Genomic DNA, 26,440 nt, shown 5'->3' with positions numbered 1-26,440 from the left:
AATTTAAACTAAATGAGTAATTAATACTGGGTCCCAGTTTAAAATCTCCCGATGTTTAGTTTGGACACACTGCAATGTTTTGGCAAAAGAGTACATGAGTCACGACTTTTCAAAATTAAATTCTTAGAGAAATGATGAAGATAATAAATTAAGTCAACATGTTACACAGTGCTGCTTCAATGTTTGCCTTATTGTGTGGTATAGTTGTTGTTATATGCACTTTCAGGTGTGTAACTTTGCTTTTAAAAGGCATGTTGTCTGAGAGACGTACTTATCATATATATTTATGTTAGAGCTGTTAAAAACAACATAGCTGTGGGTATATCTGGCTGTGGATGTATGTGGTCCTCAAAAATGTATGTTGATATAAAGAAGACATTTGAAGTTCTCTGCTCACAGTTTCAAGCTGCTTAGAGTCACTCAATGCAGATTTCATCATGACATGTTGCCATGTGCTTCCCGTCAGAGGTTTGACTTGGTCCTCTGATCTTCCTGATCAGAGGAAGTCTTCACCTTCACTACATGATGTCAGATGTGTGGCTCTTCTGATGTCTGAGACCTGAAGAGTACGAAGTGGAATTACGGCAAAGGAAAATTTCAAGCATCCACTTTTTTTTTTGTCAATGTTGAGCCCTTTATACGAGTCGACATGTTGATAGAATTCCTCTCTTCTCTTGCTGACTGAACCTTTCTCTGGACCTGTAACTGACCTTAAATGACGTTTGTTTGCAGCCTCAGCGCATGAGCTGACAACAGCAGGTACGACATGATCTTGGGAAATGAAAACATAGAAAAAATAATCCCTTGATATATAAAGAAAGTGGCTTTTGTCTTAAGATGGATCACATTAATCCATAAAACCCTTTCTAGGTCATCGGCACCAGATTGTGGTGTGTTCTTTAATAGATCATGGAATCACCAAAATTCTACCAGCTGCCCACGTATGGATAACCTGTGGTTCAAGTTTCCTAAAACAGTATTTGAATTAGTCATTTACCTGTAAATGTTTTCCTTTTTTTCCCACAAGGTATAGTTGTCTCATTCTATTGTATAAATATTTATTAAAGTTGCATTTTTACTCATGTTTGTATCAAAAACATCAGAAATGATGTGTTTGTGCTACATTTAATACATGTTGTTATCTTGAAGGAACACACTTTTCTTAATAATGATGGAAATGTTTTATCTGCAGTACGCCTGCAGATCGTCATCTGAAAAGCAGCAGTGAACTAATTATAATTGTAGAACAAATAATGAAATTGTATTAAGGCAGATACGATAACTGTAGTTGAAATTAAATGATGATAAAAACTGTATAGTCTGCCAATTTTAAGTGCTGCAAGATAGAAAATAACTTGTCTGGAGGTCAAAGTGTGTATAAGGGATGCATATTATCAACCAAGCATACATTTGTTAAATTTTATTTCATTTTTTAAATAATTAAATTCAAATTAATTCATCGTATTATTTTAAATGCAACTAGTGTTTTAAGTGTCTCTTAAATTGGACTCCTATTGTTCTCATCAGTATATCTCTGTTTGTACAAAACTCTCTTTTCATGAAATATTTACATTACAAAATGTGCTTAATCCCCACACTTTGTTTTGCTGGAAATTAAATCTTGATTACCATAACCACACCCACTCTGCTGTGATTGGTCAAGCATTGAGGTTTGTCACTGTGCAGTCCCGGAAGTCTCCACCTCCAAGGAGCTTGTTGTAAAAGCAAAGCGGGCGTGATTACAGCTGGAGGAGGAGTTAGGCCATTATTACGTCATAACGGACTTCACTCTTGTAACCTCTCCTTCGCCGAGATCTTAGATGGGATAGAACTTGGCCTTGATTTCATATAATTTCATAATTTATCTCGAAAACCCTTAAAAAAAACAATAATTTTACATTTTCTTTAAACTTGTTTCAACATGACATATTCACAGAGAGGACACATGGAATGGATTTGCCCTGAAGATAAAGGCCTTGAAAAAGTTCAATTCAGTGTTGGAATAAAATAAAAAACTTCATTTAGCAGTCAAAAACATTTCTTTTTTATTAGTTTAAAGAGATTTACTCAGACCTAATGAGGGATTCTTAGTTCTCATTAATAAGACTCATAAAACCTGAACATCACCATCATCAGTAGATCCCAGCATCACAGTCATGAGTCTCTATATTAGAGGAAAACTGTCTCAGTTCACCCTGGATGTAGAAACAGTTAGGAATTACATTTTACGCGAAATGTGATGATCAGGATTTCTCTCTTGTACAATTGAAGAGGATGACTGGGCACAACATTTTGGCTACAGGCATTTCTGAATAAATCTATCAGCAACTATTTGGGGAGAGAACAAAAACTTGTTGATTTATGTCAGAAAGTCTTTAAGAGTGGACTATTTGTACAATGTTCCATCGTGCCTCCATCATAAAAAAGAGAGAGTTGGAGTGTCATTGTGCATAAGGGGTATCTTCTTGACTGAAGCGAAAAATAAAATGTGTGTCATTGTTGCTCGACGTATTCTCCTAGGGTCTGAATGTGAGTGTAAATGGCAGCTTGTCACTGAGCATCACTCTCCTGGCAGACAGTGGAGGAGTGCACAGTGACTCACCTGTGTCCCTACTTTGCCAGAGAGTGACAGGACACGGTCCCAAAAATGGGTTAATATTAACTAGATATCCTGCATCACAGCAGGGATTTTAGACATGTTTTCATAGTGTCAAGAGTAAAGTCATTAATATCAAAGAGCAATTAGTTAAGGATTTCGTATGTACTGATCTAAAACTTCTTATGATGTTCCAGGTAAGGTTAGAATCCAGCTATGCATGTTTATCTTGTGACAATTATTGGAGAGAAAGTGACTAACCTTGTGTCTTCAACCATACACACTCTCCTACATGTGAGTCTGTGTGTCTCTGCCTGAGTGCGTCGGTCTCGTCCTTGGACTACAACAAGCGGATTGATCCAGCTATGGGAATTAAATTAGTGATCCATCTGCATGGCCTCCATGTTTGTTTACTCTGGTACTTTAGTCACACACCCCTTATAATTCCTGCTCAAATGTTGGTTAATGCGCATTACAGCTAATTATGAGGCTGGTTAAGTGTTGGGGCAGGGGGAGCCATTAGACCCGATGACTCTGACCCTCGACACGGTGTCTCATTATGAGACTCTTTCCTCTGTTTACACTGTTCATTTCACAACAAAGACCTAAACAGTAGCTCTGTGAACACAAGGATGCAATGCATGGATGGCTTTTCTTGACGTACACTGGTTTCATAACACACAGCAAAATATAAATTCGTTCATTGACAACCCGTTGTTGATGTACATGTGCACTGTGATGGACTGAAGACCTGTCCAGGGTGTTCCCTGCCTCTCCCTCAACTTTATACTAAGGCGAGAATTCATCTTTTTTAATCACAAATCACAAATATCACAGTGACACCATCTAAAATATATACTGCCATGGAAGTTACTTCATTATTAAATGTGGTCTTATCATCCATTTGTTTGCAATATTCTTTTTTTTCTAATGTTTTACTTATTTTTTAAATAATTAAATACATTTTTGTCCCCCTCAAAATTGTATTTCTAAAAAATCAATCTTTTTTTTTTTGATTTGAAGGTACAAACAAATAAACGTAAAGACTATGAAACAATTGACCCAGATTGTAAGCAGCTGTTATATATGTCATTATTTAAGTTAGTTTCAAACTAATGGAACAAAAAACGTTTTCTTTTTTACTTTTTTTTTCCCATCAATACACTTGCTGACTGCCTCCAAGCCAGCAAGACTCCAAAGTCTAAAATGAAGGTTGTTTTCAAAGTCGAGTGTACACTTTGAAGCTGCCTCTCTGAGGATATCAGACACACAACATGTACCTCAACTTTCTTAACTTAGAAAAACCTAATTTTGGTACATTTTGCTTATCCATCCTTAACACCTCTTCACACACACACACGCAGATATAGGTAAAATTTCTCCGTATAATAAAGTAATCGAACTAAGATTATTTATTTCATTTTATTGCAGGCATATTCTCCATCCAATATTGCAATAAAAAATACATAAGAAAAGGTAAGTCTCAAATAGGCTTTCATTTTTTTATCGCTCTAAAAACACGTCGATTGTTTGTTCAAACAAACTGTTGATCAAAGCAGTTGCCACACTGACTGCAGGGTGGAGGGGCAACACATGGCCAGCAGGAGGCGTCTCATGCCCTCGAACCAGCTCCTGCTCGCTCAGAAACCCCCACCAGCATCATTCCTGTTGCTGCTCAACTGATTTATACTTGATGCCTCGGTCAGCGGCTCTGATCCACACACGCCGGCCCACCTTCTCACCCAGAACCGCTCACCAACATCTCTCTGCGGGCGGCAGCCGCTTGTCATCACTTCCTCGACTCTTCTCACAGAGATTCAACAATTGTCGACTCGGATGTTCGGCGGCGTCTCTCCAGCGCCCGGGAGGAAACATGGAGTGAGATGATGGCTCTTTCTGCTGATCTGCTCTGGTAACAACTCTTGGTCCACCTTCAGACCCGACAGGTGAGCTTCTGCTGCGCAAAGTGCGTGGAGCTTCTTTTTTTTTTTTGGGCTCCTCCGTCCTGCACCCTCTGGACCAGACGCCGGGTGTCTCCTAACATGTGGACCTGGGACGAGCCCTGAAGATGAGGACGAGCCGACACTGCACAAGTATGGGTATGTCTCCCTGCCTGATTAAAATTCACTTAAAGCGGATGTTGCCGGTTACTTCGCCCCCCGTGGCGGATGAATGATGACTGCAGGATGGGGGGTCTGGGATTTTAGGATCAGTGGTTTTCCCTATGCAACTATTTGACAGATTATTCCTGCTGTTTTTGTTAATCTGTCCCAAGAGGATGATTTAGACTGACCAATATGGATGTGTGTTTGATATACATGCAGTCATGAACACACCATAATCACTGAGTTGAGTTCTATCTATCCATCCATCTATCTATCTATCTATCTATCTATCTATCTATCTATCTATCTATCTATCTATCTATCTATCTATCTATCTATCTATCTATCTATCCATCTATCCATCTATCCATCCATCCATCCATCCATCCATCCATCCATCTATCTACCCATATACCTATCTGCCCGCCCGTCTGTCCGTCCGTCCGTTTGTCCGTCCGTCATCCAGCCATCCATCCCACCATCATTCATCCATCCAACCATCCATCCATCCATCCATCCATCCAATCATCCATCTACACATCCACCCATCCATCGATTCAGCGTCCATCCACAGTTAAGGTGAAGCGTCAAAAAAGACCAGAAGTAAACAAAATAAAATACACTAAAACAGTGCAACTAAGGGCAAATTACAGTTTACTGAATGTTTTCCCCAGGGATCAATAAAGTTATATCTATTCATCAAGCTACGATAAAGAAATAGTAAACACAATGACAAATTATTGACCACAATATCAATTCTTCCAACACAACAAATCAAAAAACACATATCACAAAGAACCACATAAATAACTACTAAACAATAATCACATAAAATCACAACAGAAAATTAAATGTATTTTCAAAAGAACATTTTATGGAAAAGTTTTGTCTGTAACAACAACAAAAAAAATACAACAACAACATCAATAAAAATTGTGGACTTAACACAATTTGAGAACACTAAATACAGATCAGGGCCGAACATAACACCCGTCCAAGTTCAAAGTAATTACAGATAAAATCACAAGAAAGTGTTTTCAACCTGCAACTAATGTGAACTCTGTGGTTGCCTGATTTAAGGCTGATGTTTTGACACTAAGTACCAACATGATACTCAGGTTAAAGCCAGAGTAGGATTTATGAGGGGACGGCAGCTTGTCTGGATGTTGTCCCCGTCTGGCTGACGGAGAAAATGCCAGACTCGATCTGGCCTTGCAGTGCTAATCACAAATCAATGGAATAATGAAGTTATTTATGATTGATCCAAAACATTTCAATATTTCTTTGTCTGTAGTCAATGGCTGTAAGCTCCCCTGACGTGCCCAATACACTGTTTAATGAGCTCAATGACAGAGAAATGCATATAAAGACGTTTATAATGTTGGTGTAGATGGACAGTAAGTGGCTAATCTTGCTAAGATGTAGGAGCTGTTGTTTTTCACAGCAACCACAATAAGTCTTAAGACCTTTGCCAATAGTCTTAAGAGGAAAATACATATCCACTGGAAGGAAGTCTATAAATTAAACAACTCTAAGCTTTAAAGCAACCGTAGGGAGCTTATTTTAAAGAGATAAAGTAGATTCTTTCTTCCAGCATTAATACATACATTTTAAGCATAGCAATTAAAGAACCTTAGAACATTTTCTATTGGCTCTATACTTTAGATTCCTACAGTACTTAACTGTGATGTGTGTTAGGTCATGTGTGTCTTGATGGGCAGACCCCTATCATGAGGAGCTGAGGAAGAGAGTCAGTCCAGGTTGCACACGCATGAGAACATACCTTTTTTTTTTCAAGGAATCAAAATACAACATTAGATGGAATCCAGACTCAAGACTCCTGACTAAATGTTTCTTTGACACCTGTCTTTTCTATTTCTGCAGGACTTTCTGTGCTACTCAGATGGCTCCTATTGACAGTGGTGGCTCCTGCCTTGCTGGTTGCCGCTCCGAGCATCGTTCGGGAGCGTCCATGCCCTCCGAGCTGCAGATGTGACGGGAAAATCATCTACTGCGAATCCAATGCCTTTCGTGATGTGCCAAGCAACGTGTCTGTGGGAACGCAAGGCCTCTCCCTGCGATACAACAGCCTGATGAACCTGCGAGCCCGTCAGTTCGCTGGGATGAGTCAGCTAGTTTGGCTCTACCTCGACCACAATTACATCAGCGATGTGGACGACCAAGCTTTCCACGGCGTCCGGAGGCTAAAAGAACTCATCCTCAGCTCAAACAAGATTACACAGCTGAAGAACAACACGTTCCACGATGTTCCTAATCTTCGGAATCTTGATCTTTCCTACAACAAACTCCAGGTCCTTCAGCCGAATCAGTTTGTTGGACTAAGGAAGCTTCTCAGTCTACACTTGAGGTCCAACTCTCTAAAAAATGTCCCTATGCGAGTTTTCCTCGACTGTCGCAACCTGGAGTTCCTGGACGTGGGCTACAACAGGTTACGGAGCCTCACAAGGAACGCTTTTGCGGGACTCCTCAAACTCATCGAGCTACATTTGGAGCACAACCAGTTCTCGAAGATCAACTTCGCTCACTTTCCCCGTTTGGTCAATCTGAGGGCGCTGTACTTGCAGTGGAACCGTATCAAAGCCCTGGCCCAGGGGCTGCCGTGGATGTGGACATCGTTGCAGAAGCTGGACATCTCAGGGAACGACCTTCAATTTTTGGAAGCAAGTACATTCCAATGCCTTCCTAACCTGCAAACGCTCAACCTGGACTCCAACAAACTGAGAAATATCTCTCAGCAGACAGTGGAGGCCTGGATTTCTCTTACCTCCATCAGTCTAACTGGCAATCTGTGGGACTGCAACCCCAATCTGTGTCCACTGATGGCCTGGCTCAAGGCCTTCAAGGGAAACATGGAGTCCACCTTGATTTGTGCTGGCCCTAAAGAAGCACAGGGAGAGAAAGTGAATGATGTGATGGAGACATATAAAGTCTGTACAGCAACACCGAGCCCCATCTCTACAACAACAACAACAACAACAACAACGACGACGACGACGACAACAACACTAACAGCTCAGACACCAACAGCAAAAGACTCGCTTCCTGTACTCACTCAGTCTGAGCCGATAACAAACAGGACAGCTTCACCAACTCCCTCCTTCGCCTCCCCCACGATCGCCATCCCAGACTCTGAGTTTGTGTCCTTTCACAAGATCATCGCCGGCAGCGTGGCACTTCTATTGTCAGTGGCTATAATTCTCCTGGTCATCTACGTCTCGTGGAAACACTATCCCAGCAGCATCAAGCAGCTGCAGCAGCGCTCCGGGGTGAAAAAACGGCAGAAGAAGGCGCGTGAAACCGAGCGCTCGCTTAATTCTCCGTTGCAAGAGTACTATGTTGACTATAAGCCTTCTCACTCAGAGACTATGGATGTGCTAGTTAATGGAACAGGACCTTACACGTACACCATCTCAGGCTCCAGGGAATGCGAGGTATGACCGTTGCCCTCCAAAAATCCATTTCTACTGCGAGGCGTGAGAGGTAAATTTTCCAATAGTCTCAGTGGTTGTTGTGGTGCCTGGATGAGGAGTTAAAGCCAAATGCACAGGGACTTGTTTCGCAAATCCAACAGTTCACGTCCACGCAAAGAGTTAAGCTGTTTTGTGTACAAACAATATTCCTAGAACTGCAGTGGCAGCTCCTCTGCAGCTCCCCAAGATAAAGTGCTTAGAAGTCGTTGGCAACACCCTGACACACAGTTTGCTCATCATTTATCCTTGACTTCAAATTATATTCAATTAATGAATCCACTGGTGAAAACTCGACAAACAGAGCACCCCTGGAGAACCATGGCCACACGTGTCATTCACCAATTCACTGTGCACTCGGTCTCCTCGTATCCAGTGTGTTTGAGCACATCAGTCATGTGATCAGTGGGATTTGTCAGAAGCAAAAGCTATAAGTGATTATTCCATTTCTCTGTTAAGTGATGAGATGAAAACAAACATTGGGATAATAACAAAGGTTCAGTTAAAACACGCTTTACTTTGGTTTTCTACGCATGTAATTCAACAATAAGCCACAATGATGACAGTCTTTCAAATCATTTAAAGGGAAAGGAATAACCACACAAGTGAACACATTAGCTGTAATGACCAGAAGGTGAGGTTGGAACAACACGGTACCAAGATGGACGTCAAAGTATTATTATTATTATATTATTAAAGTATATTAGCCTAACTTGAGGCATTATTCACTGAAATATAACAAGCTACACTTGGTGATGTTTGCTGTTATAGTAACAGTGTCAGTCTTTTAACTGAGCAGCTGTCACCACTGAAAAGCCTTCATTCGACTAATTATTTTTTCAGTGGGAAAAAAAGGATACGGTTAAACAGATTAAGCCTAACAGACCCTATATAACTATTAATAAAAGTCATAGTATGCAGGGTTTCTCAAGTTATATCAAATTATGTAGAAATCTGCCATCTAAAGGCATTTGTTTTAGTGATTTCCTCTTCTGTCTGTGACAGCATTAAACAAAGTATTTCATTTCCCGGAACATGTAAGCTTGACGCAGGTAAAATGTAAAACATCCAGACAGGCAAAATGCTTTTTATAAAATGAATTATAAATCATTTGAATTCAGTTAAAACTGACCACCTTACATTTGAACAAATACATATCCTTGAGCAAACCATGGTTCTACTTGTGGGGACTGTGACTTCATATTGACATGGTGAAATAAAACCTTATTATTTTTTTCCATTGAACCACTTAATTTAGCCTTTTCTCTGCCAAATAGACAAATATTTGATCTCTGTACTGTACTGGTGTCAAGCAGAGCAAGTGTGAATATGTAGACTTGAGAAGTCATTCAAACAAGGGCCCAAACCAAACATATAGTCTTAGCAATAATACATCAATCATATATCTTCCCAAAATACCCACACTGAGAGTTATCAGGAGTGAATACAAATGTTTGTCTCTTTTGACCTGAGATCAAACTGTTGCATTACTGGACTTTGATTTGTACGACTTTTTTTCACTTGTGAGCTGCCATTTATAGATATTCAGACGTCATATCGCAGCCATATATCACGGCGGTGATGCGGACCCTCAAGCTGGCTTGTGTGCTTCAATTTACTCAACCTGTGACCACAACCATTTTGTAAAGCAATCTTTGAGGTGAAATAGAAGAAACAGCCAGCATCCGTTGCTGGACAATATGGCCTTACATTTATCTCGATACCGCTGCCAAGGAGTGGCGGAAGGGATGTACTTGTTGCATTGGTTGGTCTGTTCTTTTGTTTGTGAACATTATAACTCATGAATGGATGAATGTATTTCAATGAAACTTTCAGGATGGATGATTTTGTTGATTTTTTGGTCATTTATCTGGATTTTGGTATGTTTTGAAGGTTTTATCCTTTACCTCACATGACAAGCTATTGATAGCAGAAACTGAAACAACTGAATTTTTTTTTAAATAATTAGTCAATGTCAACATAATTGACATGAATATTATATTCATTCAACATTTATTTAAGACAATAAGTGTAGATGTAAATACTCAGGAATGCTAAACAACTGAAGGATGCTGTTTCTTTAATGTCCGCTGTTAGCTCATGGAAGCTGTGGCATTAATTTGATCATATGCACTTTATGCAGTGTTTTTATTTAAGTCACGCAAATGTTTGTGCTGTCTTGCAAAGTTTAATTATTAACATTTTTGTTTATTTATTTATATTCAGAATGATGAGAAAGGTTACCACACAACCACCCTTTATTTAAAAAATAACAGCCAATATCTCACTTTAATGAACTGATCCCGTTTTTTTCATGGAGAAAAGTTGGATATACACGAGTGTTTACTATAATGGAAAGTCATGAAGAATATCTAGAAATGCTCTCAACTCCTTTTGCTGCTGGATTACTTTTCTAATGTATTTGAGGTCAGCTTTGAATTTGTTCAGGTTTGCTTAATGTTGATTTTTCCGACTTGACAAACTGATGCGTTTCCTGACTGTACCTTCAATTTTGAAAAATAAATGTATTTTTAAAACAATTACAAATCAATGCCTTTTATTTATGTATTGTATGGTTCTTTTAAAATACTGTTGGTAGTAAAAGTACGTACAAAAAGTACTTCATGAATTCCAATGCTTAGTAGATGTATATTGTAAATGTTATGTTTGCTTCACGAGTCTTGTTTAGAGGTCAGAAGACAAATATGTAAACGTGTGGTGGAGGTTTATGCACAGGACAGAAACAGAAGAAATCATAAGCCACAACACAACACTTAAGTGCTGTGAGATCTCATAAAAAGGAATTGCATCCATAAAAAAGTGCTTTGCTTGCTTAGACATTACACAATGTAGTCTTTAATAGTCACGCAACCGTGCTTTGATTCTGCAACAACAAAAACATCAAGTCTTGTACGGAGAAATCAAACACTGGAAACCGCTTCTAATTAATAAATGAGACGTGCCTATGATCAATTAAGTGAAGTAGAACAAAATGGGTTGTTAACAACTAACTACACCTCAGAAAACAAAATAGGTGACTCATTCCGCTCAAGATGAGTATTTTCCTTTAGTTCATTGAGCTCATCAAGTGAAACCTTTATTAAACCAATAAATATGACACAACAAACAGAGGATAAAAACATACTATTTAATTCATCACAGATGTAATAACATTGACAAATAACTAGGAAAGAGATGAAGCTCTACCAAGGGTGTAGAGTAACAGTTTAATTCTGTTTGTAGGAAACCTGAAAGTAATGGTTCACCCAAAATTCCCTCATTTTCTACTCACCCTCATGCCGATGGCTGGGATTATTTTCTGTTCCTTTATGGTGTTATAGGCAGAAATGTATGTTTATTTTAATGTAACGACTCAAGCTCAGGTGTCCTTGACCTCATCTTCGTCCAAAAAGACACATTTAAAAACATCATACCTTCATGATGCTTATCTGTAACATCCATCTTGTATTAAAGCCTCAACAGGAGGAATTGTTCCAGAAAGACTGAAACAAGTCTGTAGCTTTTTTTTTAGCAGGTAGGCCAACATCCCACATAGACAGGAAGTACTCCAGGTAAATATCACAAGCGTTTCCTATGTAGACAGTAGACTGAAAGCGCTCCTGATATTAACCCAGAGTACTTCCTGTCAGTGTAGGCTGATGGCCCACCAGGGTCTGCTAAAAACAAGTTTAAAATACAGACTTTTGTAAGTTTTTCTGGAACAATTCCTCTTGTCGAGGCTTCAATACCAGATGGATGTTACAGGTGAGCATCACAGAGGTATTTGGATGTTTTTAAGTGTCATTTTGGACAAAGATGAAGACAACTGCGCTACATAAAAATGAACTTGCATTTTTGCCTGTAACTCTAAAAAGAACAGATAACAACTAGTTGACATGAGGGTGAGTAGAAAATGAGTGGAGTTTGTATTCCTTTTAAGACTTGTTTTTAGAGAGTATTTGAAAATGAGTATTTTCTCTAGTCTCCTATTTTATTGCGTTAGATAAAATGTACATTTAATCCAATCCCAAAGGGATCCCTTATGAAAAAAAAATGTAAAGTTAAACGTGACAGAACTAAATCTGTGATGAATTGAATTCTCAGGAGTGACTCTTCAGGACAGACCATGAAAAGGCATCTGGACCATTATCTTGAGCGAACTGACACTTGAAATGCTTCCTTTTCTAATGCAGCGATTATGAAACGTGCGCCCACCTCTGTACGCCACCTACTGTTGATGTAGGATGACACATCCAAGCCATATTGAAATGGATTCCTGCTGTTAAATATGTAAATACATGCTCACATTATGTGCAAACATTGTAATTAAACATCCCATATTACAGTCTGGCCTGCAGCAAGAGATCGGCTTAATGTTTAACTCCTTGCTCTGTTTCACAAACAATTATTATGAGCTCTGAATGAGGGACTGCAGAGGCCTTCAGCTAAATGAAATATGCATCATGTCCTTGGCATCAGTTCACAGCCATCTTGATGTTTAATTTGGATTTCCACCTCCAAAATCTAAACGTCCTGTTGCTGGGATGGAACTGAAGGGTTAAATCTATGCCTCTTTTAAAAATCCCCCGATGCCACGGAGGAAGGCTTGGCAGGGGCACCGCTCAATTCACTCATGCTTAATTAGGCACTTTTTTTTTTGCATGTGTAGTCTATTTTCCACTAATACCACGCATCTATCTTCTCCTGGCACTAAAGTTAAGTGTGATTAACAGACACACTAGGCTGAGAAAGATGTAGTGTCACCAAAAATCTCTGCTGCACCTTCTCCTCAGACGTGCTGATGACTATGAAAGACTTTCTCCTCCACAACTCACAGACAAAGTTTTATCTCAGACTGCCACACAGCTCATTTCCTATATTCCACACGGACTCCATCAATCATGGTGAAATATGTTTCAAGCCCACAGCAGCGTTTGTGCTGCACGACACTGTAGCTCCGTGTTCCTTTGGCTGGACTCAACGTTGAGTCCTCCACTAACCTGCTGCTTTGTTCCTCAGAATGTCATGGTGCGCGAGGTACACAGGACGCTAAATCAGCTGCTTGTCAGGGTGTCTGTGGCAGAACATTTCTCAAGTACAAGAGAGGCTTGAGGTGGGATGGCCGGCTTATCAATCTTGTACTTTCCATGTAAGAGTGTGATGTGGGTGCGTTAAATGGCACAGCTAATGGGCCTTCTGCTGGCTAGAATAACTAATAGCCCATCCAAGGTAAGGAGCCGCGACTTCCCACTGCTTTGTTATTTCGTGCCCTCTGCAGCTCAAGGGAGCAACGGAGGTTGTTAAAAAATATAATGAGATTTTTTTTTCTATATTTGCACGGAATGCATAGAAGAAACGACGATTACACAGCAAGACACTTATAGAAGGAGAAATGAATAACACATAGGCGCAGAAAGTGTTTGTATATGTGGGAAATAATTATGAGCCAATAAAGTTTAATAATGCATCACACATAACAGCAATGGTACACACGTTATTATATGTATTCGAAAAATAACAACACAGAAAAATACAACAATTATTTGTCCAAATACAGCAACATATGAGTAAAAAAAGAATACAAATGCATGGTAAAGACTAAAAAATACATGGGACACAAATAATAGAATAGAAAAGATTACAAAAGATAGTAACACATGAGCTCAAGAATGTTAAATAATTAAGAAGTATATTAAAAAAATACCAATACAAAAGGAGATAAGGTAATACAATAATAATTAAACATTATAACTAAAAAGTAACTACTTTTTTGAACAAAAGTGTCCAAAATGATAAAGTGAAAACCAATAAAGGCAAAATGTGAAAGAGGGCTTCATACCTAGATCTCAATAATGACTTCAAAATATAATATATCTGTATCTTAAACCAGTTCAACCGAAGATTGAAAAAAGTCCTCAAAAGACTAACGAGACAACGTGTTCACCTAGCAACAAAACTTCAGTTTGTTTGTGTTTTTATTTGACTCATGTTCTTGTTGTGCGTTCTTTAAAAAAAAAAAATGTTTTTAATACATTTTTATCATTTTTACATCACATATAATGGAGACCACGGGCCACATGGGATCTTCTCAAGGGACTTCAAAGTGTTAGCATGTTAGCATTTAGACAGCAAACAGAAAAACACAGAAGTAATATAGAAATATTTTCCTTCATCCTAAAATTAAAAACAAAATAGTATTCGCTGTTTAAAATTCAAATTAGAGCAGCTCTTTGAAACAATCTAACTTGTCATCATGCACAAAGAGTGGGGGATGAAAGGATCAGTCAACCATCAGAGGATCTGTTTAGAGCGGTGTTTCTCAAGTATTAAAGGGCGAGATGAGGTTGCTCAGCAGGTAATTCATGTTGTATTTTAATAGCTCTTTTACAGGCGGCTAAGTCTGGGGATAGATGCAGCAGATACTTGTATAACTCTGATACGTGTTTACATCGAGTTTCCCCTTTTAGGTCAATATAAAGTATTGAAAATACCTTCTTCATTTCTCCTTTTATTCTGGTTCAGTGAAACTTGCAATTCCGATCTGGAATATTGTCAGAACGTTTTTTAGTCTGTTTGATAGTTTGGGATTCAAGCAGACCTGATTAAAGTGTGTTTGTACTACTGAAATAAATGGACTCAATGTTTCCTCGCTCAGTCGGCTGCAATGCTATAGGGACCATCGATTCTATTTCATCAAAGGTTTTCTTCTATTCTATCTCTGAAAGACTATAGACTCTGAACACTCAGACGGGAAAATAACAAGCTGCATTCAATTCTGGTGATATGTCGAAGAAGCTTCACGAAGCAGTCTCATGTTTTTACATCTCAGTAGGAGGCACAGTTTAATAACGATATGAAGTTTTGGTAGAATAGATGTTAAAAACAAAAGATTATAAAGCAGAGAGTGACATCTAGTGGACTCTGAAAATAAACTTAATGAAGCTTCAATAAGTTTTAAATATTATAGAGCACTTTTTCCGACCAGGGTCACAAAGCGCTTAAACATTCAAAACTATACTCAATAAAATATATACTTAAGAGGTCAAGAAAACACTGAGAACAACACAGGAGTCTCAGATGTTTCTTGAAGGCGTCAGTAGACATCATCAAGCGCAAAGAAAGAGGGAGATCGTTCCAAAGCTTAGGAGCAACAGCCTGGAAGGATTTCTCTCCTCTAGTCCTGAACCGTGTGAGTGGAACCATCAGAAGATTCTGAACCACAGACCTCAGCGCCCGAGCTGGGGTGTAAGGCTGGATCAGATCAGTGATGTAAGGAGGAGCCTTGAATAGCTCTGAAAGTAAGAACCAGGATCGGAGAAATGTGAGTTCTTCTACTAGAGCGGGTCAGAATTCTCGTACAGTGGCGTATCAGACTTGTGTGTGATTGGCAGGTGTTTGTCACTTCCATAACCCCCCTCCCCCCGGGATAGCAGGGGAGAACAGAAGATGTATCTGAACGAGCGTGCTTCCAGTCCCTGGCCTCTCTTAGCTACACCAGATAGCAAGCACTTAAGCTTTTAGCATGCATTTCAATTAGCACAAAGAGCTTTGTAATTGAAGTGTTCCGCACATGCCTAGAGCAACAGCATCGCAGATAATTTGTTTCTATAGATCTCTTCGAGCACTGCTCAGCAGGTCGGCCTTCACACTGCATACCGAACCCGAAAGAAGTCTTGATCAAGGTTTTATTCTTCGTGCCTTCTTCCTGTGGCTCTTAATGAAAACACCACTTTCCTCTCCGTATGTTTCGCACTCAGACCACCGCAGTGGTCTTTCGTGTCCATCCAAGGATGTATCCCTGCAAAGAAAGCTCATAAAAGATTGTGTTGGAAATCCCACTGACTCCTCCCGGTGATTCTGGTGCAGGATCTGGGAGCATTAACGAGGTGAGCCGGTCCTGCCAGCAGATAATTAAAGTTGCCGGTAAGAGGTCTGAGACCAGAGAGGAAAGGAGGGGGTGCTATTGAACTCTGGCAGTCTCAAAGCTTTGATAGGAGCTTATTTTAATTAGAAATAATTTTTGCATTCAAGGGCCAAAGGGCCCAAAAAGCTGGATGTTTGAATAGATTTTCCTATGATGGTATATCGTGGTATACGTGACGATGAAAGAACCTGAACTTCATTAGAGAAGCGTGATGGAATCATCCTAGGAGGATTACACATTTTCACAAAATAAATGGTTCATCTTGTTCCTAATACTTGTGAAGTCCTTTCAAATATGATTGACAGAGTCTTGTGACCAGCTACAGTTACACTCAGTCGTCACATTGGCGTTGGTATCTAATATGTATGTGGAGATAATATCCCTCTGTCAATAAGCTTATATGAAGTGACACCAATTCCAGTAATAAATCTGAATGTTTTATATTTGCTTATAAGTCTATTCTAAGATTAATTCCTGAGTGTGGCACTTTTTGCATTCTTTCATACGACGCAATTCTACTTTAGTTGTGCGTTATTCAAATAATATTAAAGTATGAAAACAAGTAGAAATTAAGTATGTGATTCATAAGGAAAGTTAGTGTTTTGCATACATAAGCTTTGTATTTTTTAACCCTTGTGTTATCTCAAGGTCAACGTGGCCCAGAGGGTCAAATACAAATGTTTTTGTTAGTCGGTTCACAAGCAACACATGGGATACTGAAAACACATTTGTGTGTCTTGACTATATTTCTGCTTTAAAGAAATATTCTTTTCACACATGAATATATACCATGATTTATAGGTTTGCTGAAGATAAAATGTAAATAGTTTACAACACCTTTTTTGCTTTGTATAAGTTCATTATATTAAAAACTTCTCTCAACCTGTAAGGCTGAATTTTAAGCATCATAAGAGCAGATACTTTGAATGTAATGTAGGTAAGTCATGTTGCAAATGTAACACAAATGATTTTGCTGAACCGATGTAGAGATGTCATGTAATGACGTAACGAATTTCCCGAAGGAGGTCTACTGAGGGATTAATGATATGTATCTATCCATCTATCTAATGTGTGTCTGTTTGCACAGAAAAGAGACAGTCAACACAAATTAAGTTAATTTCAGATTAACTTGAAAGACTACAACAACTTGCTTTAATTGGTGATGATTGATCTGATCGTAATTTCGACAAGTCTCAACTCTGATCAGTCGGCAGCTCTTCTTTTTCTCCACTTAATTATGAAATATAATATAATAAGGAAAATAGCACTGGCAATAAAGTCACAGGGATATTACCTTCTTTAAAGTTATGACTTTAATAATTTTAATAAATTACAAATCTAAATGATGTAGCAACCACATAGCAAGTCCTTGGGTTTCCATTAAAAACTACTGTTAAAAACCTTCTGATAAGATTTGTGTGTAATAGTGCATTCATAGATTCACTTGAATCAACTTACTTCTTTCAAGAAAGTATAAGGATTGAAGAAGCATACACAGTGGCACAAATATTTGATATGCGAAGTGGTAGGACCTTTTAAATGTGAGCAATGTAAAGGACGTATCAGGCATGAACTTAGTACAGGATGTTACAAACAAAAAGAATGTAAAAAGTATTAATTCTCATGTTCACTCAGAAAGTGCTCCATGTTCTTTGTTACTGTAATAAAAGAGAAGTTACGGTTATTAATAAACATTTTTTAAATACACAGCAATTATTCTTGTTTGATATTGAACAATTGACCACCTAAATATACAACTAACTATTTCTTTCTCCACTTATCTCTCTTGCTCCCTTGCGTCTGAGGAATTAAATGTATGAACTTTCTTCTTTAAATAAAGTCAATATTCCAATTGTTTCATTGCAATTAAATATCACTCGTTTAAGAAATAAAAGACCAGATGAATGATCAATAACTTAGATATGGAAAATAGTTTACTAAGACTGTTGGATTTGGATCGAAAAAAGAGGAAGATACAAAAAACCAACACTATATTTAATAGTCTTTTTATTTGTGTGACCCTTGACTGAAGTCTTAATTCTTAATATTCAGAAATCACGTGAAAATATGTATACCATCTGCTCTGAACACTGTCCGTCCTCTGCCGACCTCGGCCGCGGCTAATGTTGATCCAGCGCGTTGTTTGTTCCAAATGGCTCTCACAGCTGCCGGCGTGTTTGTTTGGCTTCCGGCACTAGATTTGAATTCTCTCCATCTTTATGAAGTCAGGAATAAGAAATAAAGATGATTGGCATTCTTAACTCAGCAACTTCAGTGCCAAGATGGCAGCTTGTACTTCATCTGTTCAGGAAGTGCACAGGAGGCCAGTTTTAATAATGTGACAGAAATGTTAAGAGCCGTTATTCATCAAAAATGGTGAGAAAGCATTGTGGAAAAAGAAGAAAGAGAAAGACCCGAGTCTGTCATTTGTCTCACAAAAGAACCTGTTAATGGCTGGAAGTGACTTGACTTCCATGGGTCTTTAATGATGATCATCCGAATCTTGGCTCTGGCTGAAACAAGTCTTTTAAGTGAATTAGCTCTCAACCTGCCGAGCCCTGAGTAGCAACTCTTACGCAACATCATTGCTCATTGTCCTGCTACTTGTGTAGACCGTCCAGCTGCCCCCCCAAAAACAAATATACTCGTAGGCAGGTTTGCTTGAGTCGATGCTTTTAATCGCTCAAGATTTAATTTTTCTTCTCATTGACTTTGTTTTAAGCTCCGTGTCATCCCTGAGTCAATCTATGAATATTTGAATCCAACCTTTCAATATTCCAACATCAATTCTTCCATACATTCCTCAGTCATTACCAGTATCATGACTTAAACATTTCTTCTTTTTAGTATCTTCCCACCTTGAATATTCGATTAAACAGAAATCCTTGTCGCCTCCACTTCACTCCTTTATTTTTCCACAAACTACACCAAGATTCCTCTCCTCCTGTCTTCATGTTATCTTTTCTCTGCCTTATTTCTCTGTTGAAGCGGCACTGGCAACACAACTTTGATTTATTCATGCATGGAATTCCTCTCCATATCTACTGTTCTTTTATCCTGCTTACAATCTTCCTGCTTTAGGAACAGATGATTAAATATTTGTGTTTTTTAATTGGGATTTTGTTTGAGGATTCGTTGAGGATTTATTTCCTCTTAATTCAAGTTGGATTGAAGTGAACATAAAACATATTTTGGAAAGAAAAAGCGCTTTTATATCTAATCATTCAAATTTATAATAAATTCATTTTTCTTTAATTTATTTATCTAGTTTGATTGATGTTGAAAAAAAACAGCATAGGGGTCATGAGTTGATAAGGTTTCACAAAACAGTGTTTTTACATTTTCACGGGCCACACGATAGCCCTCTGTGCTCTTTATCTATGGCAAAAAACCCTCCAAATTATTTGTTTATCTGAGAGCGCCACCTAGTAGTCTTTCTTCTCCTTTTTTGGCACAGAGTGATAAAGGTAACGAGCGTTAAAAAACTATCTTTTCTAGCTCAATAGGTGGCGCCCACAGTTTAGAAATGATATTTGTCATGGAAATAAATAGATTATAGAGCAGAGAGTGACATCTAGTGGACTCTGAGAAAGATGATACTGCTTCATGAAGCTTCGTCGACACAAATTAAAAGTCGAGTTCAACTGTTTCATAAAATGATTGCTTTATTAAGAAAATAATAATATTTCTGTGTTTATTTCTACCAAAATAGTTCATCATGCATATAAGATATATTATTTATTTCCCTGTCCGCTGTGTTTCATAAAGAAATGAGCCACAGGTCTGTGTGTTTCTTTGCTTTTCCTCTTCCTCACTTTATTCTCACATTCCTAAACGTGTATCCATACTTTTTTTTAACACCCATTCAACCTTTGTTTGTGTTTGTTCTTTCATTCATCCTTCACCTTTGCCATTGGTCCTTTCTTCTCTCCATCCTTTCATCCAGCAATTCGTAATGCTAACAAGCAGGTCCAAGAATATCTGACAACCACAGAAAGTAACTTCTGCATTAACTTTGGATGTGTCATGTTGTTATGGTCAGCGGCGAGGCTGTTAATATTACAGGATCCTGTCGCGTCTATATATTTTTAAATAGATGCAGGAGATGTATTGTTGCTCTGGCCGCGGAGGTAAAGCAGCATTCATTAATAATCAGACCTCAGAATGATCCTGGATGCTAAGCAGCTCTCAGGCGCTGGTGTGCGTGGGGGGAGATCTCCCCCAAACAAACATGTATGATTCAGCCTTTGGAAAGCTGCTCCTTTCAGAGGTGGGATGTCTGCTGTGGCGAGGAGGTGGAATACATTTCAGCGTGAGGATGGCACGCAGTAGCAAACAAGGTCTGAGCAATCATCGTCTCTCATCTAGAATGGCTTGTTAAAGGAAACATAGCAATTTTCTTCATGGTGATTGATCTCAGTGTTCCTGCTCGTGTGCATATAAACCGTGCTTCTGTTATTGAAACTGTTGCCTCTTAAAAGGAATGACCTCGGCCCGGCAACTGTTTTTTTTTTTGTTGCATATAGAAAATATGACGTCATCCTTGTACTCAACATGGACAATATCGGATTTTACTTGGGGTTAGATGTTGTGGTTTACTGAGCATATTTCGGCCAACTGCGACTCATCGTCACAGACTGAGGGTGGACGAATGTTTGCGCGGAGGAAACAAAGGGAAAAACAAAACGCCCCGTTAACCTCCACACCTCATTTTGAAATTGAGGGCAGACTTGATTGACAGCGTCATTAACTCTCGAGTTTCGAGTGATATTACGCGATAACGCCTCTAATGCGTCGCCCTGAAAATGTTTTCTGTTGGTGCGTGTTGTTAAAAACCACCCAAACATTTCCTCTCTGAGAAGAATTCAAAGACGACGAGCTAATAATCAAACCTCGCTTTAATTAAAATGTCAAGATGCGACATTTCTGCTGGTGGAGAGCAGAAGTGTCTGATGTCGTGACAGCCTGGGAGCTCATTATCCTCTCCTTTCAAAGATCGCTGGTCCTGGTGATTCCACGCTGGCTTTAAATAAAGTTCCCCCCAAAAGATCAAAGAGTTCCGAATATTTTTTTGGCCCTTGATCCCATTTTACATGGCCCTTAACTGCACTATTTTGTGTTGGTCAATGTCAGTTAAAGATAATAAACTGTTATTAAATGTTGTTAAAATTATAAAACATTGGTCTGGTGTATTTGTCCAGGTGTGTAACTTTAACCGCTTATTATTTTATATTGTTATACATGATACGAGTCAGCAGACACAGTATTGGTTAAATCCACCGCCTCATAGCCAGAAGGTTGCTGCTTCACCTCAGCTTGAACCTACAGAACAGCTGAGGGTTTCTTTAGCAGCTGAGATCAACTCCAGCTCCTCTGATAAGGAAATGAGTGGAGGAAAGTAACCGCATGAGTTATTAAGTGTTGTGTTTGTAAGTCTTAGTTTAGATTTAGTCAATGGCAGGAGTAAACCTAATATCTCAACCTAAGCGTGCCACGGTCAGAGCTCATTATATACCCTGCATGAGGTTCCCTGGCCAGTGTGTTGCTTAATCTAGACCCGGTGTCTGTGTCTTTGTTACTGCATGCTCGTGTCTCTCTTATTCTCAGTCGAAACGTTTGCAGGATGTGTTCTCAAACTAATGATGATTAAAAGTAGCGTTTGATCAAATAAAAATGATCCTTGGATCTATCCTTCTGTCGACATGTTTGCAGACCTGACAGCCTCCTAGTCAGCCAAGAGGAATTTCTCTAAAGTGTGATTAAAGACCAGAGGAAGGTTCCTCTGGGTTTATGGCCAGAAGACTGCAGACTCGATGTTTCTGAGTTTTGAGCTTATTCAATATTGCATTTCTGGACTAAGCTCTTTCAGCCATTAGTGGACTGTGTGTGTGTAGAATTCATATTTGTGACCGTTGCTAAGATGACATAGAGATGCTGTTTTATAAGACACAGCTCATCTCTCCGGACCTTTCCCAAAAATCATCATTTGCCTAGTTATGACAGCTAGTTTCAGCATCATCATCAACATCAAGCGCAGTATTCGTGTCCATTACTTCATCATTCAGTAAACTAGACTTGTAGTCAAGACCGCCTCAGCCAAGACCAGAGAGACCAAGACAGTTTCACGGAGTCGAAGCTAATACTTTTCCAGATGGAGACCAAAAGGTTTAGCCTAGTGTCAATCAAGGAAACTTATATTTCATTTTTACATCATAAATGATCTTTCCCGAAAGTATCTCACAATTCCAACTATCATTGTTTTAGAGTCGTAAAATAAGGTCGAGGACCCTTCTGATGTGTCGAAGATAGTCTGAATAATTTTTGTTAAAAAATGGTTAGTGCGGTGAGAGCAATAAAAGATGAAGCCTCTTTAGTCGTGTTGAACAAGAGACCAGTCAAGTTTGTGGTTGGAATTAATAAATCGAAGCCGAACAGATCAAGAACAATCAAAACTTATTGAAGAGAAACCTTTGACTGTACTAACCACTCATGGTGTCAGAGTTAAACATGTGGAATTGTTTTATATCAATATTTTATTATTATTATTATACAAAAACCAACACAAAATACAAAATCTCATATTTACTTGTTATACCCTTGCACTATCTAAGGGTCAATTTGACCCAAAAGCCCGAAAAACAAATGTGTTTGTGGTATCCCTTGTGATTTTTCTGGATCAAGGTGAACAACCTTCACTCCAGCATATGTATTTCTGAAAGCCAGGCAGGTCAGGTCGTTCATCATGACCTTGAGACAACACAATGGATACCACAAATACATTTGTTTTTGGGTTGTCGGGCACCTTGACCATGTATGGACCATTTTGGAGAATCAGATATCTGGCACAAATCCCTCTTGTGTAATGCATTTTACAATTCTTCCCAGTTTGACAGAGGAGAACAACCATTCTTTAATAACAACATAATCATAATGAATATTTTTAGGACTCTGGAATCACATTTCACGTTTATAAGAAATTCAATTTAATTTTGAGACATTGCAATTTTCTATATTTTGTGAGAGTAATTGCAAACACTAAAGAGGCTGCTCTTCATGTCCTGTGACGCTAGGACTATGAGGGAGCATTGATCTTGACAATGAGCAGCTTTTTACTCTCACTGTCCTGTCCTGTCACATGGATCTCTTCAAATGTGTTTGACACAGCTGTGGCATCAAACATAGGAGGGTCCCTCGCCAAACTAGTGGTTGTGAATGAAATTTTAACCTTTCCATCATTGTACAAATAGAAATGAATTACAACGCTTTTGTCTCCTGGTTCAAATGTAACTATTCATGCCTCTTTGATCTAGACATGAGAGCGATACAGCAACATCCTATAATTCCCTCCTCCTCCGAGGCATTATTCCATCACAGTGTTTCCTCCTGACAGGCGCAGACATCTGCTGTTTGGGCATATGCTGAAACAACTGATGCTCATCACTCATTTCCATGGGAGAACAGTAAAAAAAAGAAATCAATTTCCTACATCCTGAAACACTTTAGATATCAGTTTTGTTGGAAAGGAGCGCGCTTTGCTTCCCTTGACTGATCTTGGAGCCCGGAGAAGCAATGTGTAACATGTCTCATCTGCCGCAACTTTCCCAGTCGCTCATAACTTCAGGGGTGACATCTAGTTTTGGTGTCAGCTGCTGAAGGATTTTGCACCAGATCTCCACGATCCATCACGGAGGACAAATGCATTATAGAAGAAGTGGAGAATCCAATCTCTCCACCAGCAGCTGCCCCGTGGGCCAAAATGTTGTGACGTGAAACAGTGAGTGAATGTCAGTATATTTTGGTAAAATCAAGGCTGAATGTCAGAAGTTCAGATCCACATACCTGCATATATCTGGCATCATCTCACAGCGACTGCTGCTGCCATTTACTGACGAGTAGAAAGTGATGCAAAAATACATAAATAAATCACCTTCTCTATTTGGGTTTTGGAGCAGGAACATGTTGCAACACAGCTTTTGTTTGTCAGGGTTTCTAACCTTCCTATTGTCTGGAAGAAAAAGTTATATTTATATCATCTTAACCTACTGAGACCTGAACCTGTTGGTGTGTATTTGTTTATCCCTTCAAGCTATCTGGGGTAAGAAGGACTGAATTGGTACAGTGTGAAAAACAACTTTGTAAATAAAGTTTTTGCAAAAAACTTCTCGTCAGTCTGCAATTTACACTGATTACTATCGGTATACTTTTTACTACTACTTATAAAAGTGCGTCAAATTTCATAAATAGGTCAAAGTTGAAAGAAATCAGACATTAATGAAGCATCAGGAAGGTTTTTATGAAGTTCAAATGTCCCAATTGTTTTATAGTGAAATCTACATACATTTTGTTTAATTGATTGATTTATGTTGTGTAGTTTCTTTGTGCTGGGTTCCCTCTTTTACAAAACTCTCTCCAATGATGCTCTTGAAAAATCATATATTGAGTCACTAAAGGTTAATTAACAGAATAACTTATTTTCATTCTTATAAATTGTTTTTGTGAAGTAATTTAGGCAACCACTCCCCTGACACCTGCACTAAATGTGTGTTTGATGATAAGAACAACACAGGGACAGACGCTGCACATCAATATCAGAACCAGCAGAGTGTGTAAGTCATTATTTTTATATCTATTTTCAGAACAGGCTGTCTGGTTATTCATATTCCAAGGTTTTATTAATACACGGTTTGTTTAGATTTGGCCAATCTGTTGTTGTCCTTGTCCACACACGCACAGTCCAGACAGACGCACACACATCTCAAGCTACATTAGCTTGAACACAATGTTAGAGCACACTGACATCATGTCCGTTTGTTTTTCAGCAGATCTGCCCAAACGAATAAACTGCAGGTCACATTAAAGAAGAGAGTGATAAGTGGTTAATGAAGCTTCATGAGGAAGTATTCTCTTTTCCAGGGTCCACTAGATGTCACTCTTTACTTGATAATCTATTGCTTTAAACTTCTATCGAATTTCAGACGATATTTTACACTGAGGGCGCCACCTACTGAGCTCTCAGAGCACATCAGCACATCACTACTAACTAGAACTTGATGAATAAAAAGCAAATTCACTAGCGATGAAAGTCCTCTCTTAACTAATTTTAGCCAATGGTGCTGAAAAGTGACTTTAATGAACAATTTATTATCGTCGTCACAGCTCCACAATTGGGTCTCTCTCAGGATTAGAGCTGGAATATCTGCTCAAAGGGAAATTAATGTGTTGATTTAAGTGTTTCTTGGATCTTGGACCTCTATTGTACTGAGTGTCTGTTTGTAAAATACTCTCTTTTAATAAAAAATATTTACATTAGAAAATGTGCTTTAGCCCCGCCCACTGAAAACACTCAACTCAAAAAAGTCAGTGAGGTTAAGTCAAATTAATCACTAAAATAAATATGAATTTAACGTGCATTACGCTCTCAAGCACAATAGTGTTTGTTTTGTAAATAATTTGTCAGTAATCCATGTCCATTAACAGATTGATTTATGTTGTTGAGTTGATCAAAAATAAATATAGATATAATTCTACGTACCATCCCAGCAGCAGCAGAGGAGCATCAGTCTCTGCTTCATCGCTCCGTCAAACACGTCATGCTGATTTCTCTGTGAGTCCATGATTATTATTCATCAGTGATCCCCATCAGTTCCATTGACTCGCAATATTAAAGATAAGACAGAACCCAAGGATTCTCAAATCCCAATGAAAACTTAAAACGATTTGACCGACAAGGTATCCATGTGAATGAAAAATAAATCAAAGATACTGTTCATTTTGAACTTCCTTTAAGTCCTTAATGAGTCTCAATGGGGTTGATGTTCTTAAGAACATTGTGAGCAGAATTTCGATTTCCAACAGTGCAACTGCCTCTGTTCAGAATGTTCCTGAAACCAGGAACCTGCACCAACTTATCCTTATGGATGTTTACATGAACTGGGAACTGGACTCCGAGGGGTAAACACCACCTCTGACCTTAAGGGTAATGAACTTAGCGACCTGTGAAACTGGGATGGAGATATAACAGCAGCCTCACCTCTCTGTGCCTCAGAAAGGACTCTTGTATACAATTCAAACGTGTCTTTAAACCGAGATCTGATTTCTCATCATTGTTTAAAGCTTGAAGTCCGTTTCTTACCTGACTATAAGTTCTGTCTTTAAACTTTTGCCACCGTGACGAGGAGAGCGTTTCCAGAAAGTTGTTTCTAGTTTTTGCTTGTTATTCATTTCAGTTGATATAAATGTGATGCATCAAAGGTGACGCCAAAAATGACACAAAATTGTATAATATTGATCATAAACATCGCGAAATAATTGATGAGATGCTTTATAC

The 26,440-nt window shown here is 38.7% G+C and overlaps 1 protein-coding gene across 2 annotated transcripts in view; it reads left to right on the top strand.

Moving 5' to 3' along the window:
- Window positions 1–4,384: 4,384 nt before the first annotated feature.
- Window positions 4,385–26,440, top strand: part of LOC148088412 (leucine-rich repeat transmembrane neuronal protein 4) — an 85,739-nt gene continuing 63,683 nt past the window's right edge. Inside the window, exons 1-2 of one of the 2 annotated variants that reach the window (XM_087797424.1) lie at window positions 4,385–4,695; window positions 6,586–8,202. In XM_087797424.1, coding sequence (XP_087653550.1) covers window positions 4,665–4,695; window positions 6,586–8,159 — 1,605 coding nt within the window. In that variant the 5' untranslated portion in view covers window positions 4,385–4,664 and the 3' untranslated portion in view covers window positions 8,160–8,202. Of the gene's footprint in view, window positions 4,696–6,585; window positions 8,423–26,440 lie in introns of those variants that run through there. The other variant, XM_087797416.1, reaches the window with a different exon arrangement.

The sequence above is a fragment of the Callionymus lyra genome, chromosome 1, assembly GCF_982586985.1.
Source record: "Callionymus lyra chromosome 1, fCalLyr1.hap1.1, whole genome shotgun sequence".
NCBI lineage: Eukaryota > Metazoa > Chordata > Actinopteri > Syngnathiformes > Callionymidae > Callionymus > Callionymus lyra.
Note: the sequence above shows the minus strand (reverse complement) of the source record. Positions and strands in the feature narration are given on the sequence as shown.